This window comes from Macrotis lagotis, chromosome 2 (genome assembly GCF_037893015.1).
Source record: "Macrotis lagotis isolate mMagLag1 chromosome 2, bilby.v1.9.chrom.fasta, whole genome shotgun sequence".
Lineage (NCBI taxonomy): Eukaryota > Metazoa > Chordata > Mammalia > Peramelemorphia > Peramelidae > Macrotis > Macrotis lagotis.
This window is the reverse complement of record NC_133659.1, coordinates 73,914,599-73,932,804: the sequence shown is the minus strand read 5'-3', so window position 1 is coordinate 73,932,804 and position 18,206 is coordinate 73,914,599. Positions and strand designations below refer to the sequence as shown.

Here is an 18,206-nt window from a genome sequence, read left to right as displayed (position 1 = left end):
TCTGGCAATGCAAATGTCAACCTCATTGTCAATGTGTATCTCTTTGGAAAGGACATGCCAAGTGAAGTGAATTTGTCCACAGTACTCAAAGCTTCTCCACTGGCTGTAATCGATGGTTCCACATATGAACGATATGGTGCTGGCTGATGGGAGTGCTTGTGTTTTCTTGGTGTTAATTGTTAGACCAAAATTAGCAGAAGCAGCAGAGAATCAATCCAAACTTTGTTGCATCTCAGCTTCAGGGGCTGCACTGAGTGCATAACCATCTGCAAACAGAAGACCACACACCAACACTCCCTCCACTATGGTCTTGGTTTGTAGCCTTTTCAAGTTGAAGAATCTGTCATCAGTGCAGTAGCTGACCTTGATGTTCATCCTCAGTGAAGGCTTTGATAAAATGCTGAAAAACATCATGCTAAAAAGCATGGGAGCAAGGACACATCCTTGTTTCACTCGACTGGTGGCCAGGAAATCTTGAGAGCATTGTCCATCATCCCAAACCTGGGCAAGCACGCCAACATGAGACTGACATACCATACTGATAAACTTCCCCAGGCAAGCAAATTTTGACAATTTTCCATTAACCTTTGTGACTGACAGTATCCAAGTTCTTGCTTGGTCAGATCAACAAATGTTGTATACAGACCTCTGTTCTGCTCTGGCATTTTTCCTGGAGTTGTAAGGCATTAAACATCACTATCAACTCTTTCTCAATCCCTTCTAAAGTCACACTGGTTCACAGATAAAATGCCCATCATCTAGGTAAAGGATCAGCATATTAAAGAGGACTCTGACAAGAATCTTAACCAGCAATGACTAAAAAAGAAACACTCTGTGATTATCACAGGCCAATCTATTCCCTTTACCTTTTTAGAGATGGACAGTGGAGGTGTCCTTGAATTCCTGGGGGGGTAACCTCCTCATGTCACATAACCCAGAAAATTTCAGTTAACTTTTATATGAGAAATGGGACTTCCCTCACATATCCTGTAAATCTCAGGGTGCATTAGAATCAACAACAGGTGCTTTGCCACATGAAAGGAACCTAACAGCTTTCAAAACCTCTTCTTCAGTTGAAATTTCAGCTTTGGAATGACAGATTGACTCCAACTTAAAGTAAATAATTAATGACTCCTGCATTGATTGCTGATGGTCTGTTAAGAAAATTATGATTAAAATTTTTTTTTAAAAAAACATGAAAAAGGGTAAAAACATCACTTGTACAAAAATATCCATAGCAGCCCTGTTTGTGGTGGCAAAGAATTGGAAATCAAGTAAATGTCCTTCAATTGGGGAACAGCTTAGCAAACTGTGGTATATGTATGTCATGGAACACTATTGTTCTATTAGAAACCAGGAGGGATGGGATTTCAGGGAAGCGTGGAGGGATTTGCATGAACTGATGCTGAGTGAGATAAGCAGAACCAGAAAAACACTGTATTCCTGTGTTTCGTATTTCTTCCTGTAATACATTAGGTCATTTTGGTCAACTTTATCTAATAAATTTCAACTTACCTGTTGCCAAATGCTTCAACTCTGCATCAAACACTAATAAGTCTTGTTCACCTTCCCTGAATTCAACATGGAGAATGTCACTAAGAGATCCAACAAGCTCTGCCACATTTAAAAACCCCAATCTCTTCGGTGAAAGTGGTTCTTTAAAAATTGCCTGTTATCAAAAACATTTAAATTAAATTGAAGGATAGAAGGAAATTGGCATAAACAATCAGTAAGCACTAATTAAACCAGGAATTATGTTAAGTGTTGGTAAACAAATACAATGAATAAAACAATCACTAATTTCAAAAAAACCTATCTGCTAATGGAGGAGACAATACAGAGACTAAAAATAATTACAAATTAAATATAAGATAGAGGGGAGGGCTTAGCAGTTGAGGTCAGGAAAAGCTAAATTGTCCTTTGAATTGGGTCTTGAAAGAAGAGAGGGATTCCATGAGGCTGAAGTGAAGAGGAATACCTTCTAGGTAGGAGGAACAACTAGACTAAAAGGCATGGAGGCAGGAGAGGGAGGACCATATTTCTAAGGAAAGAAAAAAGACCAGTTTGGTTAGATCAGAGTATGAGAAAAGAGAAAAAGGTGCAATATGAATGGAAAGACATGTTGGGCAGAATTATCATAGCATTTAAAAGTTAATCAGAAAAGTTTCTATTTGATTCCAGAGGCAAATGGAAGCCACTAGACTTAACTGAGGAAAGGAGTCATAATCACATCTGCATTTGAGGAAAACAATTTCACAGCAAAGTGAAGGATGAAGTCAGGGGGAGACTAGGGCATGGAGACAAAGCAGGGCCTTGTTGGAAGAAGCTATTGCAACAACTGAGAACTTGATCTAAGTTGGCAGTGTTGTAGAGGGGGAAACAACAAGCTTTGGCAACTGACTGGGTGTGCAGTGCAACAGGTGAAGGGTGAAGGTTATGAGCTAGGAGGTTACAAGAAAGTGGTGCCTTTGAGTGAAATTGCAAAGCAACTTTAGAAGAAAAAAAGCTATTCAATTTTTGATGTTTGAAATGTCTCCAGCAGGTCTAGTTTTAAGTAATAATAACAGCACTTACATGGTAGTTGAAAGTTTAGAAAACACTTTACAAATATGATCTATTTTATCCTCACAATCATTCTGAGAGGTGCTAATATCATCTCCATTTTACAGATGAAGAAATTGAGGCAGACAAAGAGGGATTGGTCCCAAGTCACACTGTTTCAGATGCTGAATTTGAACTCCTTTTCCCAGCACTATGGGAATGCTGTGGAAAGACTTGAAATGGATATATAGATGGGAAACATCAATACAGAAACTATAACACAGCCATTCTCTCACTTATCTTCAGTCTCTCCTTCTCTTGCTGTCCCCTCTTTCATCCTTTTTTTAGCTAAACAACTTGAGCAGGTCATATCTCTGAACTCTCTTTTAACCTTATCATTCAAACAAAACTTTTCTCTCCAAAGCTACCTATTGCCATATCGAATGTTCTTTCATCCATCCCAAATTCTCTGCAGGCTCTGATTGATTTCCAATCAATTTCTTCTTGATACTCTCTTCTCTCTAGTTTCTCCTGATTCCTTCTCAGTCTTTTGTTAGATCTTTGTCTAGGGGCATACTCACTAATTAATGGCTTATCCCCTAGGGTTCTATCCTGGATCCCTTTTCTCTTCCCCTCTAAACAATTTCATTTGGCAAGCTCATGAACTCACCTAGATCCAATTACTAGATCCAATGATGATTCTTAATTCTACAAATTCATCCCTAATCTTTTCCTGATCACATCTTGACCAACTGCTTATTAGAGATCTTAAACTCAACATACAGAAAGCTGAATTCATTATCTTTTCCCAAAAATCCTCTCCTCTTCTTAACTTCTCTTTACTGATGAGTATACCATATCCTGCCACTTATCCTTGATTCCTTTTCTCTTCTCTACATCCAGTCTGTTACCAAATTCTACTGATTTTCCTTTTGTAACATCATTCATATATCTTTCCTCTGGTGAAGTTCTCCAATTCATCCTGTACATATCTTGTTTGAACAGTTGTTTGCAGAGACTATCGTCAGTCTTTCTTTGTAAGCCTAGAGCTATGCTATTAAAGAACTGACAAGACTTGGTATGTTTGAACTCAGGAAGGAAGGAACCAGAATACAGGGAAAGACTAAAAGCAGAACAACTGAAATTGTAATCTATGAGGCTACAGGAGGGAATAGGATCAAAACCACATATAGAGAGAAGTCAGCCTTGGCAAGAAGAAAAGCCACCTCAAAGTCAAAGACTTAGTAAAAAGAACACATAAATTGGAAGATGAATTTCTAGTGTCTCATCATCAGAGTTGTTGGACTTCTTCTATACCCTTATCAGAGAAGTTGATTATGGGAGTAATCCAAGGTTGAGGTTGGGCAAGGGATGGGCTGTGACAGAGATCAAGGTATCTGAGAATAGACAACTATGTAATGCTGAACTGGCTAACTGCTGGGGAAAGATTGGAGATAAATTGGAGATAAATAGAGAGAGACAAGATACCAAGACAGAGATACACAGAGACAGAGAGTCAGAGAAACAGCAAGTCATAACAGAAGAAATGTCCTGAAATTACAAACAGGTGGAAAGAGTAGAGATAAGGGCAAAGAATGACAATAGGGAGGGGTGAAAGGGGAGGCTAGGTGGCGCAGTGAATAGAGCACTGGCCTTGGAGTCAGGAGTACCTGGTTTCAAATCTGACCTCAGACACTTAATAATTACCTAGCCATGTGGCCTTGGGCAAGCCACTTAACCCCATTCATTGCCTTGAAAAATCTAAAATAAAAAAATAAAAAATAGGGAGGGGTGAAGCATTGAAAGATATGGACTATCAGAAGGTTGTGACATGATAAAATGTCAGTTTTTTGATTATAGAAGTTGATCATAAGAAATATGACATTTGTGGGCAATCACCAAACTAAACTAAAAAACACTCCTTAGCAAAAGGTGTAATTAATGGCTTAGTCCCACATAAATCTAATTAATGATCGAAAACACTTTAATGCCTCAAAAATTGATATACTAACCTGAAAATTTTGTTTGTGGCCATGAGTAGGTAAAAATATCAAAATTTTATTAAGTAGCATTATGTATAAGTTTAAGATTTGAACAAAATGCCAATAAAAAAGAAGAAAAAGCAAACAACGTTCAACAAGGTTATCAAAAAACTTACATATTATATCTCTTTTATTGGTCAGTTAGACAGTTTCCACAATATCCAATATAAAGCACAGAATTAATGTTTATCCTTTGTCACATGAGAGTCTGATTAGAGTAACCATGGTTTATCTCAAAGAGTTTACATCTAAACTCAACAACCTCAATAATGATATTTAAAACTGTTCAAGTTAGGTCTCTTCTTTACTCCATTTTGAAAACATATGCTCTCTGATGTGATTTTAATAATTAGTAAATTTTGTTAAATTTTCTTCATTAACACACTGAATATTAATGTTCTCTTATCTATTTTCTCTCTGCAAAGAAAATATTAAGAATGGAGAAAAACAATCCAGTAATATGAAATGGGTTTATATACATATACATGTAAATTGGTCACCAAATGTTTTAAGTGTATTAACTCATTTAACATTCACAACAATCCCAGGAAGGTATTACAAATTACAAATATTATCCCCATTTTATGAATAGGGAAACAGGTTTGGGGGTATTAAATGACTTGTCTAAAGACATATTTCTAATAAGGCACACAGATGAAACTTTAACTCGGGTCTTCTGAGTAAAAGTTCCAAATTCCTTGAGCTCTTTCCACTATATTATACTGCCTCACTGACATAATTAAAATACTAAAAGAGAATTAAGGCAAACTAGATGACCAACTAGAAGCAGAACAATTTCTAACACTTCCTGGAAAGAGACACGTTTTTAGGCTCTAACTGGTAAAAGAAAAAACAAAATCCGTACCTCAAACTCTCCAAGCAACTTAGAAATAAGCAATCCCTGTGGAAATTTGGATGCAACCTAGAGAAAAGAACATTTCAGACTAATTAACTAGACATTTCTTTTTGACTGATGGTCATGAGCAAGAATTAAAACTATTAAGAATTCTAAACAGAATACACCCCACCCATCCCCCACCCTACCCCAAGGACTGAAGATTCAGAAATTTGAGTTCAGATTTTGTTAAATTTTGCTTAACTTTTGGGAGATAGTTTCAGAATATTTTAAAGCAAAAGGGCAGCTAGGTAGTAAAGTGAATGAATAGAGTACAACCCTCCTGGAATCAGGAGGACCTGAGTTCAAATCCAGCCTCAGACAAATAATTACTCAGCTATGTGACCTTGGCCAAGTCACTTAACTCCATAGCCTTGCCAAAAAAAAATAATCACTCAAGTGCTTCATGTGTATCAAGCACTGTGCTAATACCAGGATTATATAAAGAGAAAAAAGTGACATGATCTTTGCTTGGAGAGTTCTTGGAACAACTTGCATTTTGTCGGTAGGAAAAACACATCTAGAGATTCCAACAAAAGGATGCAGGGTGATATTAGCTGAGTTTACTGGTAGCTGAAAAAGCTTCCTGTAAAAGTTGATGCTGCATCTTGAAGGAAAGCAGGGATTCTGAGTGGCAGAAGCAAAGAAGTTACATACATGGGGCAGGGGCAGGATCAAGATCCACAACAGGATATTGAACCTAGTTGAACTGGTTAATTATAGAGTCAACACTTTCAAGGGATGAAAGTAAGACCAGAGTTGAGGTGGCAGATTGGAGGAAACTGAATGACTAGAGGTCGTTCATCAATAAATATAGGAAAAGTGAGGCACAGAGAGACCTGTGGCCTGAAAAGTAAATTTGGAGTTCTAGATCAAGTAGAGGAACAGTTAGATAAGATGAAATCATTGGTGTGAACATGTAAACATATGGCTAAGATGGTGGGAAGGTCATGTGAATTAAAAGAGAGTTTCTAACAGACTATCAATTGGTAAACTGAAGTTCTTGAGTATAAAGATAGGGAGGGGTTGGGATAAAGAGGAAGATTGCAAATTACATCCTAAATTCCTTGAGAAAAGAGTTTCCAATGCCACAAAGATAATTATTAACAATACCTATTAATCCTAGATTCTCAGACGATAAATCCAGGGCTCTTTGCACTATACCAGTTTCCTCTTCTTCCTCCAAAACCCACAGCACTTAAGTATTTCCTAGAATTATCAAATACTTACAAATTTTATTTTCTTCTTTAGTTCTGAATTGATGGTCCCTCCTGGTCCAATTTGTGCAATCACTGATTTGAATGTATTTTCCAGCTTCAATTTAAAAATAAAAACATAAAACTATGATGCCAAAAGATAGTAAAAGTAAAATATAAAGATAATATAAAGTGACATTTCTTTAACTTAAATATACTTTTAAGTAGGAATTAACAAGGAAGTTAGATCATTCAAGTACTAGTCATTCATTCAAAGTTTATGATTAAAATTATTGTCTTACTTTAGAATTTCCCAGCATAATCAATGTTATCTTCTACAATGGTACTGATGTTAGTCTTCACTTATTCATAATCTTTACCTAGAACTTCTCCTCCTTATAGTAATTCTTAATGAATGCTTAAGTTAGATTATCAACACTTTTTTTTAAAAGTTAGGACAAGGGGACAGGGCCAAGATGGCAGCTTGAAGGCAGCATTTCCCGGGAACTCCTTCAACCCAAAACTCAAAATGCCAACAAATGATGACTCTAGTCAAAATTTAGAGGGGCAGAACCTACAGAAAAACAGAGTGATACATTTTCCCAGTCCAGGATAACTTAGAAGTTCCACAGGAAAGGTGTGTTTCACCAGACCCGGGAGTTGGAAAAAAGCCCTGAGCACAGTCCCAGAACAGCTTCTTGAAGGGGCAAGGAGAGAATTCTGCTACACCAGAATGAGTGTGGAGTAAGGAACACTGGCCACATAACCTGCAGCAAGAATATGCATCAAGAAAAGGGAGAAACCAGCCTGTACCCCCAGAGCACAGCCCACAGACGGTAAAGGGGTCAGGGAAGACTACAGAAATTTCTCTGCTCTCCCTCCAGGTAGGACTCTGCTGTTTGCCTGCACTCAGATCCAGATTGCAGTTTGGGCTGCCATACTAGTAGCCAAGCAGGATCCCTCATTACAGCTCCAGGGCAGAGGGGAGTGAGGTGGTCATCTACATATCAAAGCACAGGCAAGAGAACATAAGACCTTGGAAGAATAAAGGTCCCAGTGGGGTATCCCAAAAAAACTCCAAAAAACCCAAAGCCTTGGAAGTGCTGTAAATTAGTCTTGGGCTGAGGAAATGAGTAAACAACAGAAAAAGAAGAATCTGACCATAGAGAATTACTTTAGTCCCATGGAAGATCAAAACACATACTCAGATGATGACAAAATCAAAGCTTCAAAATCCAAAACCTTCAAGAGAAATAGAAAATGGGCTCAGACTATGGATGAGCTCAAAAAAAATCCTTGAAAAGCAATTAAGGGAGGTGGAGGAAAAATTGGGAGGAAAAATGAGAGTGATGCAGAAAAATCATGAAAACCAAAAAGCTTGGTGAAAGAAATACAAAAAAATACTGAAGAAAATAATATGCTAAAAACCAGTTTAGGCCTAAAGAAAAAAAGCAAAACAAAAGGTAAATGAGGTGAAGAATACCTTAAAAAGCAGAATTGGCCAGCTGGAAAAGGAGAAAAAAAGCTCTCTGAAGAAAATAACTCCTTCAAATGCAGAATGGAACTAAAGAAAGCTGATGACTTGGCAAGAAATCAGGAAGAAATAAAACTCTTCCAAAAAAGCAAAAAAAATTAGAAGAAAATGTGAAATATCTCATTGGAAAAAACAACCAACCTCGAAAACAGATCCAGAAGAAATAATTTAAAAATTATTGGACTATCTGAAAGCCATGATCAGGAAAAGAGCCTAGACCTCATTTTTCAAGAAATAATACAGCAAAACGGCCCTGAGATCCTAGAAACAGAGGGCAAAATAGAAATTGAGGGAATTCATCAGTCACCTCCTGAAAGAACTGAGAGAGAGATCCCAAAAGAAAAACTTTCAGAAATATTATAGCCAAATTCCAAAACTCCCAAATCAAAGAGAAAATTCTAAAAACTGCCAGAAACAATCAATTCAACTACCGTGGCTCCATAGTCAGGATTACACATGATCTAGCAGCATCTACATTAAGGGCTCGTAGGGATTGGAATATGACATTCCAGAAGGCAAAAGATCTTGGTTTACAACTGAGAATCAACTACCCAGCAAAACTAAACATCCTCTTTTAGGGGAAAAGATGGGCTTTCAATGAAACAGGGGACTTTCAAACTTTCCTATTGAAGCAACCCGAGCTGAACAGAAAGTTTGATCTCCAAGTACAGGACTCTGGTGAACCATAGAGGAGGTGGAAGAGAAGGACTTAGCTATGAGGAACTTGATGATGTTGAACAGTTTGTATTCCTGCATGGGAAGAAAATACTGATAATTCATATGAACTTTCACATTTCTAAGAGCTGTTAGAAGGAGCATATATAGACAGGATGTAGGAAGGAACGAAATATAATGGTATAATGTAGCAAAAAAGATGGACTCAGTGGGTGATCAAGGAAAGTACTGGGAGGAAAGGAAAGGAGATAAAGAGGAAGCTAAGAAATTTCACGTAAGAGTCAAGAAAAATGGGGGCAGCTAGGTGGCAGAGTAGATAGAGCACTGGAGTCAGGAGTACCTGAGTTCAAGTCTGGCCTCAGACAGTAATTACCTAGCTGTGTGGCCTTGGGCAAGCCACTTAACCCCAATGCCTTGCAAAAAAAAAACACCCTAATTAAAAAAGTCAGGAAAAAGCTTTTTCAATGGAGTAGAAAGAACAAAGGAAAGGGTGAAAGCAAGGGGGAATGAGTGAGCCTTCATTCTAATCAGAAATGGCTCAGAGAGAAAATAACATACACACTTGATCGGGTGAGGAAATCTATCTTACCCTAGAGAAAAATGTGAAGAAAGGAATGTGATAAGGGGGAATGGAGGGAGGGAAGGGGGAAATAGAATCAACTACCCAACAAAACTGAACATCCTCTTTCAGGGGAACAGATGTCAATGAAACAGGGGACTTTCAAACTTTCCTACTGAAACAACCAGAGCTGAACAGAAAGTTTGATCTCCAAGTACAGGACTTTGGTGAACCACAGAGGGAGTGGAAGAGAAGAACTAACTTTGAGGAACTTAATGATATTGAATTGTTTGTATTCCTGCATGGGAAGAAGATATTGATAACTCATATGGACTTTCTCATTTATAAGAACTGTTAGAAAGAGCATATCACAGACAGGACTTAGGAAGGAGCAGAATATAATGGAATAATATAGTAAAAAGATGGAGTCAGTGGGTGATAAAGTACTGGGAAGAAGGAAAAGAAGATGAAGATAAGAAATTTCACGTAAAAGTCAAGAAAAAGCTTTTTCAATGGAGTGGAAATGGGGGAGGCAAAGGGGGATGAGCAAGCCTTCATTCTCATCAGAAACATCTCAGAGAAAAAATAACATACACACTTAATAGGGTGAGGAAATCTATCTTACCCTACAGAAAAATGAGAAGAAAGGGATGAGATAAGGGGGAGGAGGGAAAGGGGAATAGGTGATAGAAGAGAGGGAAGATTGAGAGAGAGGGTACTCAGATTCAACACACTTTTGGACAGGGCCAGGATGAAAGGAGAGAGAAAATAGAATAAATGAGTGGGGAGGAATAGAGTGGAGATACAGCTAGTAATAGCAACTGTGGAAACATATTGAAGCAATTTCTCTAGTGGACTTAAGATAAAGAAAGCAACTCACACCAGAAACAGAGCCATTGGAATCTGAAGTACATTATTTTTTCTCTCTCTCACTATTCTTGAGGTTTCTCATCTTCTTGGGGGGAGGGGCAGTTTATGTTTACTCTTATAACAAAATAATAATAATAATAATAATAATAATAATAATAAATTAAAGTTCACTTGCAAAAAAAAAAGTTTTAGAAAGGTTAAAGCTGACACCTGGATCTAGGATTTCAACTGTAAAGGCAGAGTTTGCCGGAACCAGCTCTAATCTGCATGGGAGAGCCCTCTATTAAATTTTCAGCATAAAAATTTAACAAACCAGAAAATCAGCAAAAGCTACAATTAAGGTTTGATTTGCTGTTTTGTTTATTGTCTACAGCAGTGGTATCAAACTCTGATAGAAAAAGAGTCCACTAAGTCATATATATTAATATCCCTGAGGGCTGCCTGTAGACTTAGTTTTAAAATGTAATGTTATCTTTGTTTTATTGGATTGTACTTATTTTGTTAAATATTTCCCAAATATATTTTAATCTGGTTTGGGTTCACTTGGACACCTCTAGTCTAGACTTAGGAAAATGATTAAGAAAATGTTAATGACGTAGATTAATCTTAAAAGAGTGTCCCTACTGTGAACTCATCAAACCTTTCCGGAGAGCAGTTTGGAATTAAGCTCAAAGGGCAATAAAATTTGCATTCCCTTTGATCCAGCAATACCACTCCTGGGTACCCTTTAGAGATTATGAAAAAGGGTAAAAACATCACTTGTACAACAGTATTCAAAGCAGCCCTGTTTGTGGTGGCAAAGAATTGGAAATTGAGTGAATGTCCTTCAGCTGGGGAATGGCTGAACAAACTGTGGTATATGTATGTCATGGAACACTATTGTTCTATTAGAAACCAGGAGGGATGGGAATTCAGAGAAGCCTAGAAGGATTTGCATGAACTGATGCTGAGCAAGATAAGCAGAACCAGGAGAACATTGTATTCCCTAACAGCAACTTGGGGTTGATGATCAACCTTAATGGACTTGCTCATTTCATAAGTGCAACAATCAGGGACATTTGGGGGTATCTGCAATGGAGAATACCATCTGTATCCAGAGACTGAATTGTGGAGTTTGAGCAAAGGCCAAAGACCTTTAATTTTTTAAAAAAAGTTATCTTATTATATAATCTTGCTATCTCTTATATTTTATTTTTTTTCCCTTAAGGATATGCTTTCTCTCTCAACATATTCAATTTAGATCAATGTAGAGCATGGAAACAATGTAAAAACTAACAGATTGCCTTCTGTGGGGGGGGTGGGCAGAGAGTAAAATTGGGGGGAAAACTGTAAAATTCAAAAATAAATAAAAATAAATTAAAAATAAAAATAAATTTATTTAATTAAAAAAATAAATTTAGGACAAGCTCTCCTAACTATGGTCTCTCTAGCATTCCAATGTTGCAATGAACATTTTTGACACTAGAATGTATTTTCATTTTTCAATGTTATTTTTGAAACTAAGTAAAAGATCTTTAAAAATCTAGCACCAGGGCGGCTAGGTGGCCCAGTGGATAGAGCCAGGCCCTGAAGTCAGGAGTACCTGAGCTCAAATCTGGTCTCAGACACTTAACAATTACTTAGCTGTGTGGCCTTGGGCAAGCCACTTAACTCCATTTGCCTTGCAAAAATCTAAAAAAAAAAAATAATAATAATAATCTAGCACCATACACACCTAGATTCAAGCCCCCAAAGAAGCTTTGTTTCTTTTGAGTTTTATATTAAAATGACTTAAATGGCACTTATTTTCAAAAAATGAAATTCATTGTTAGATCAGATTTGGTAAAGGAATTCCAAGGAATTTAGTCTAATTTGAATGTAAGCTCTTTGTGACAGGAAGAAAGGAAGGGAGGGAGGGAAGGAAGGAAAGAAAGAAAGACAGAGTCTACTTGTCCCTGAAACAACTAAACAATTTTAGTTTGAAAAATCTAAAGCTTTCGGGGCAGCTAGGTGGCGCAGTGGATAGAGCACCAGCCCTGGAGTCAGGAGGACCTGGGTTCCGATCTGGCCTCAGACACTTAATCACCTAGCTGTGTGGCCTTGGGCAAGCCACTTAACCCCATTGCCTTGCAAAAAAAAAAAAACACAAAAAAAACCCTAAAAATAATCTAAAGCTTTTTTTTAAAAAAAATTACATAGTTGACATATATTATATTTAAGAGGCAGGCAATGAATTTAAAAAAAAAAGCATTACCAAGGGGGCAGTTGGGTGGTGCAGTGGCTAGAGCACAGGCCCTGGATTCAGTAGGACCTGAATTCAAATCCTACCCCCTCAGTCACTTAATACTTACTTAGCTGTGTGACCTTGGCCAAGTCACTTGACCCCACTGCCTTGCCAAAAAGAAAAGCATTACCACATCCAAGATTTCTCACCTGGTCTAATTTCTCAGATTGATCCAAAAAAGATGTCTCCATGCCATTCAATTCCGTGGCTTTCACTGGATATAGCTGTTTTGGTGGCTCAGTGGCTGAAAGAGGCTCTGGCAAATGCGTCCTTACTATGAGGGTTGGCATGGAAGAGTCAGGTTGTTTTGTTTCAATTTGTGGTGTTTTACCTTACGTGTATGAAAGAGAAGTGAAAAATAATTTATCAAAACCAAGTTTATTGACTTAACATACTTTCAAAAAATTGATCACAATCTTATCATAGTATTATAAAAAAAAGATTAAGAAAAAGGCTATCTTTTCCACCATCTTGCAGCGCCACCACCATGGTGCACATCAATGTCCTGGGAGATGCTCTCAAAAGAATCAACAATGCAGAAAAGCGAGGAAAATACCAGGTTCTCATTAGACCATACTCTAAAGTAATCATCTGGTTTTTAACTGTGATGATGAAGCATGGTTTTACATTGCTAAATTTGAGATTATTGATGATCATAGAGCAGGAAAAATTGTTGTGAACCTCACGGGCAGATTAAATAAGTGTGGCATAATCAGCCCCCAGATTTGATGTTCAATTGAAAAATCTGAAAAGTGGCAGAATAATCTGCTACCATCCCATCAGTTTTGGTTCATTGTGCTTACAACCTCAGCTGGCATCATGGACCATGAGGAAGCATGACAAAAACACACAGGAGGAAAAATCCTAGGATTCTTTTTCTAAGAGTGAAAAACATATATACAAATAAAATGCTCCAGTGGAAAAAGAAAAAAGAAAAAGGCTATCAACTACTCTAAATAAATAAGAAATTGTTGTTTAGTGGGATTGATATCAACTATAATGGTAAAAGGCGATCTTCATTTCAATGAGATCACATTATAAAGTGGAAAAAACATTGAACAGTGGATTAAGCAGTCTAAACAACTGTGATACAACCTGGGTACTGGCTGAACAACTGGTTTAACACCCTCTCATCTGACTACCAGGAGTTAATTTGGTTAATTTATCTATGCATTTATTTCTTTCCATAGCTCCATTCATACACCAAAGTTATGCTGCTGAAGGAAAAGAAAAACCTTCCCAAAGGGAAGAGTATTGATTGCACTTTCCTCAAGTGTGTTTTCCTGCTAGATCTTACAAATATACACTACTTACCATTCAAGGATCCTATAAGGAATCAAATCAAAACTATATCACTTTGTAAAATATTAAAAATCCTTAGGTATAGGGGAAAATGTAAAGTATTATTATACTACAATTACCTGAGTTCTTTGGGTACTAATAAGCAACAACATTGTCTATGAAGACTTAACCTTCAACTATACTCATTTACTTTTTAAAAAAGACAAATGAAGAAAAAAAAATTTGAATTTGTTACCTAGGCTCTTACCTGGTGGTAATCCCCTCTTCTGTTCACTTGGCAGATTTTGCTTTAAGGTCAACAAAGAACCTGCCCTGGTCTGCTCAACAGCAATGATATCTGAAGCTGCACTCAGCACTTCAAACATAGAAAGAAATCCATATTGCATGTATTGAAATGACCGTCCAAATCTCTTTGCAAAAGCCTTTTCAAAATCAGAGAGAAGTATTGGAGAAAAAGCCAAAAGGTCCCTTAGCTCACTCTTTACCACAGCTGGAAGAATGGGGGCTATCCTTCCCCGGTAAGGCAGTCTGCGACGTGAGCCAGAACTAGAACCAACATTTGCCCTTCCTTTCTGTGTGGTATTTCGAAGTTTGTTACTACTCCTTTGCTTTGCAACCAAACTTGCTATTCCTTTGGTTGTTTCATCTGGAATGGCTAAGAAAATGGAAGACAAGGATATGTTAAGACTCAGCAATTAGTCCATGAGTTTCCTAAAGACATGATCATTAATTTTCTTTGGTACTAGCTAATAAACTATGTGTATGTATATATGTTATATAATTTGTATTATGTTTTATTATACACATATGTACATTGCACACATATTATATATATACATAAACATATACACACATATATATATATATACACATACAGTTTTTATATTGCCTGATGTTTTAATTTGAACTTGGGATGGTCTAAATGATTAAAAAAAGAAAAGAATCAGAGCCAGAAGAATCCTTAAGAAATTTCTAATGTTTTTTCTTCTTCCTATACTTTCTGCTTTTTTGTTTGTTTCAAGGCTAACCTTTCCAGAGGATTAGAAAGGAGAAGCAGAAATATTGTTTATTAACTCCCAAAAGATTTGAAACTCATGTAAAATGATTCTTATTTATCAATATTATGTCTCCAGAGAACTAAATTTTAGAAATAACATATAGTATAAATTAGAGAAGGATGGCCTTGGCAGTCAGCAAGACCGAATCTCAAACCCTGCTTCAGACATGTAATCACTGTTCTATGATTCTGGATAAGTCACTTAATTTCTCTGGGCCCCAGTTTCCTCAACTGTAAAAATCAGAGGGTTGGATCTGGTAACATCAAAGGTACCTTTCCAACTCTAAATGTGTGATCCTAAGAACTGGAACAGAACTGAATTTGAATCATGGTGGCGAACATATGTGACCCTGGGCAAGCCATTTAACATCCCTAAGTCTCATTTTTCTTAATTTGCTATCTCATTCATTGGCACATGAAGTGACTCATGGTTCAGAAAGTTGAAGTTATAAGAGGACCAGATTAGCTAAGTAGAGAAATGCTTAACACTAGTAAGATAAATATTTTGGAAATGACAACCAAATGCAGAAAAATGCAAAATAAAAATAGTTCTCAGTCATGTGCAGGTCCTTTTCCAACTACTGCTTTTCCTATCAAAGTGAGAGTAGAGGAAAAGAGGACAGAGAATACTAAGATTCATAGTTTTTAGACCATCCATAAGAATTAACTTAAGGTAAGAACCTTGTCCAATGATATAATATTAAAAGAAATGAATTTCATAAATTTTGACTTTCTTGCTATAAATGAAACCAGAAGACAGGCAAAATGAATTAAGTTGTGAGGAGTTGTTTCATCATTCTTCCAAAGGTATCTGAGACATTTCATGGGATATCTAATCATGTCCTATCAGAGGGCTCATTTCAAATTCATCTGAAAGATTATATTCAAAAATAGTTGTAGTATATGCATCAACATCCACAAAAGACTAAGGGACAGAATCTTTATTTAAAAAATTCAATGAAAACTTCAAAATGTGAGGTATCTTTTGATAGACAGTGATTAAATGCAACAGTAGGAATAGGTGGACAGAAAAAATACACTGGAAAATATGGCTGGGGAGTAAGGAGATAATTCTATACACCAATGAATGCTTTCTCTGAGAAAAAAAAAACAAGATGTTTGACATGTTACATACCAAATAGCATAACAATGGCATTAATAGAAAATGCCAGTTACTGGCACAGGAGTTATTTTTGAATAGTAATGTAGTCAGGCTACGGACTTATTAAAGCAATGATTAAAATACAAAAATGAGAAACGAGAAAAAATTAGAAAGTACAATTATAATAATTTCAGCCTGACCTATTTACATAAGTTCTTGATGTAGATACCTGGGGGATTCATGGAGAAAAGGACATTAATTACAATAATTTCATATAGAAATTCAAGTTGTAACTAAACTGCTATGATGACAAAAGGCTCTTAAGTTATCTTAATCAGAAAAGACATGTGGTCAAACAGAAAATATATGATAATTGGGGCAGCTAGGTGGCATGGTAGAGCAAGCATTGGCCCTAGTCAGAAGGACATGAGTTCAAATTCAGACTCAAAGACCTGACAGTTAACTAACTGTGTGACCCTGGGCAAGTCAATTAACCCCAATTGCCTCAAAGAAATGATAACCAAGGGCCAGCATCAATTGAGCATATAAACTTAACTTCTAAAATCACATGAAAAACGATGGTTTAAGATCATGAGTATAGTGCTGCCTCACAAAACAGAAGTAGTGGAAGGAAGAACCAGGAAAAGGGTCTGTTCTGAGAGAATTTAAGAATGGAACTTGAAGGAGATCAATAGACAAATGATTGAAAGGATTTATAAAGATTTTTCTCATCAACTTTTCACTGTAAAAGATATTTAGACTTCAAAAATAACCCCTGGTGTACATATAAAAAGGGAGGTGATGAAAGGAATGAAGCAAACACAAAGACAGAAAAAGCAGCCAGTTCAAATCACCTGTACATAAAAAGGAGGCCAGTACTAGAGTTGATAGCTTCAAACATATTGTATTGCAGTACCTATTTTCAAGGAATATAAGAAAGGCAAGGTAACAAAGGCAAGGGGGGAAAAAATCTTGTAACTACCAAAAAATAAGACAAAAAACAGCAATAACTACCAAACAACACATCTACTTCCACTATAAAATTATGATAATAATCTACACAAGCATCAATATCAAACTTCAGCATTCATCAGCTGACCACCTCATTACTCTCACCAACTGAGATTATGTATAGCTGGGCATCAAGGTGGAACACTAGACAGAGTCCTTGGGCCTGAGTCAGGACAGAGTTCAAATTTGGCTTCAGACTCTTAGTAGAGTTGTGTGACCTTGGCAAATCATTTAAACCCATTTACCTGTAAACCTATAAAATGAGTTGGAGAAAGAAATGGTAAACCACTCTAGTATCTTTGTCAAGGAAACCCTAAACTGGGTCAGAAAGAGTGGGAGAGGACTGAAAAACAACTGAGTAACAACAAATAGAAAATCTAAGATTCCATATATGCCTAACAGCTTACTGACTAAAAGACATTTTTGGTAAAACAAAATACTGACTTAAATAATTTTCACCGAAAAGGTTCCTGCCATCCATGTTAAAATTATTTAAAATTTATGAAAAATTACGTGGATCTTTGAGCATTTCCATCAGGTAAAGGTTTTTGGCAGGTTGAGAGAAGGCAGGTTGAAAGTGGGAAATGTAAGTGATGCAAAACTAAAAGCTATCAATGGAAATTAATCTAACCAGTCACACAGGAAACAAGAAGTGACTAAAGAATGTTCCTTATGGGGCGGCTAGGTGGTGCAGTGGATAAAGCACCGGCCCTGGAGTCAGGAGTACCTGGGTTCAAATCCCATCTCAGACACTTAAAAATTACCTAGCTGTGTGGCTTTTGGGAAGCCACTTAACCCCATTTGCCTTGCAAAAACCTAAAAAACAAAACAAAACAAAAAAATTTAAAAAAAAAAAAGAATGTTCCTTATCCATATTATATCAACTATAAGGACAATCAACATATCATGTCTATCAATACATTTTATCTTGGTCAGTTACTACATATACAAATGTACAATGAGTTACATCCAAAATTGAACAAGAGAAATGAACTGGATTGCCTTGGGAGATGATGTTCTATTTTTAAAGACACCAAGTTTGCTCGGAAACAAAGGCTGATCTTTTTGATGTCAATATTCTTCTGATGAAGTTTTATGGCTACAAATGACAGAATACCAAAGTCTCTGGAGAACCAAAATTGAGGGCAGTGGAGAGGCA

The 18,206-nt window shown here is 36.7% G+C and overlaps 1 protein-coding gene across 7 annotated transcripts in view; it reads right to left on the bottom strand.

The window, feature by feature from the left end:
* TDRD5 (tudor domain containing 5) overlaps positions 1-18,206 on the bottom strand; it is a 54,328-nt gene that overhangs the window by 31,922 nt on the left and 4,200 nt on the right. For all 7 annotated transcript variants that reach the window (XR_012475618.1, XM_074222153.1, XM_074222151.1 and 4 more), the window contains 5 exons: positions 14,125-14,532; positions 12,725-12,906; positions 6,709-6,792; positions 5,449-5,505; positions 1,516-1,669 (listed from right to left, as the gene is read on the bottom strand). Coding sequence is in view for 6 of the 7 variants with exons in the window: in XM_074222153.1 (XP_074078254.1) it covers positions 1,516-1,669; positions 5,449-5,505; positions 6,709-6,792; positions 12,725-12,906; positions 14,125-14,532 (885 nt within the window). In the remaining variant the exon portion in view is untranslated. The remainder of the gene's footprint in view (positions 1-1,515; positions 1,670-5,448; positions 5,506-6,708; positions 6,793-12,724; positions 12,907-14,124; positions 14,533-18,206) is intronic.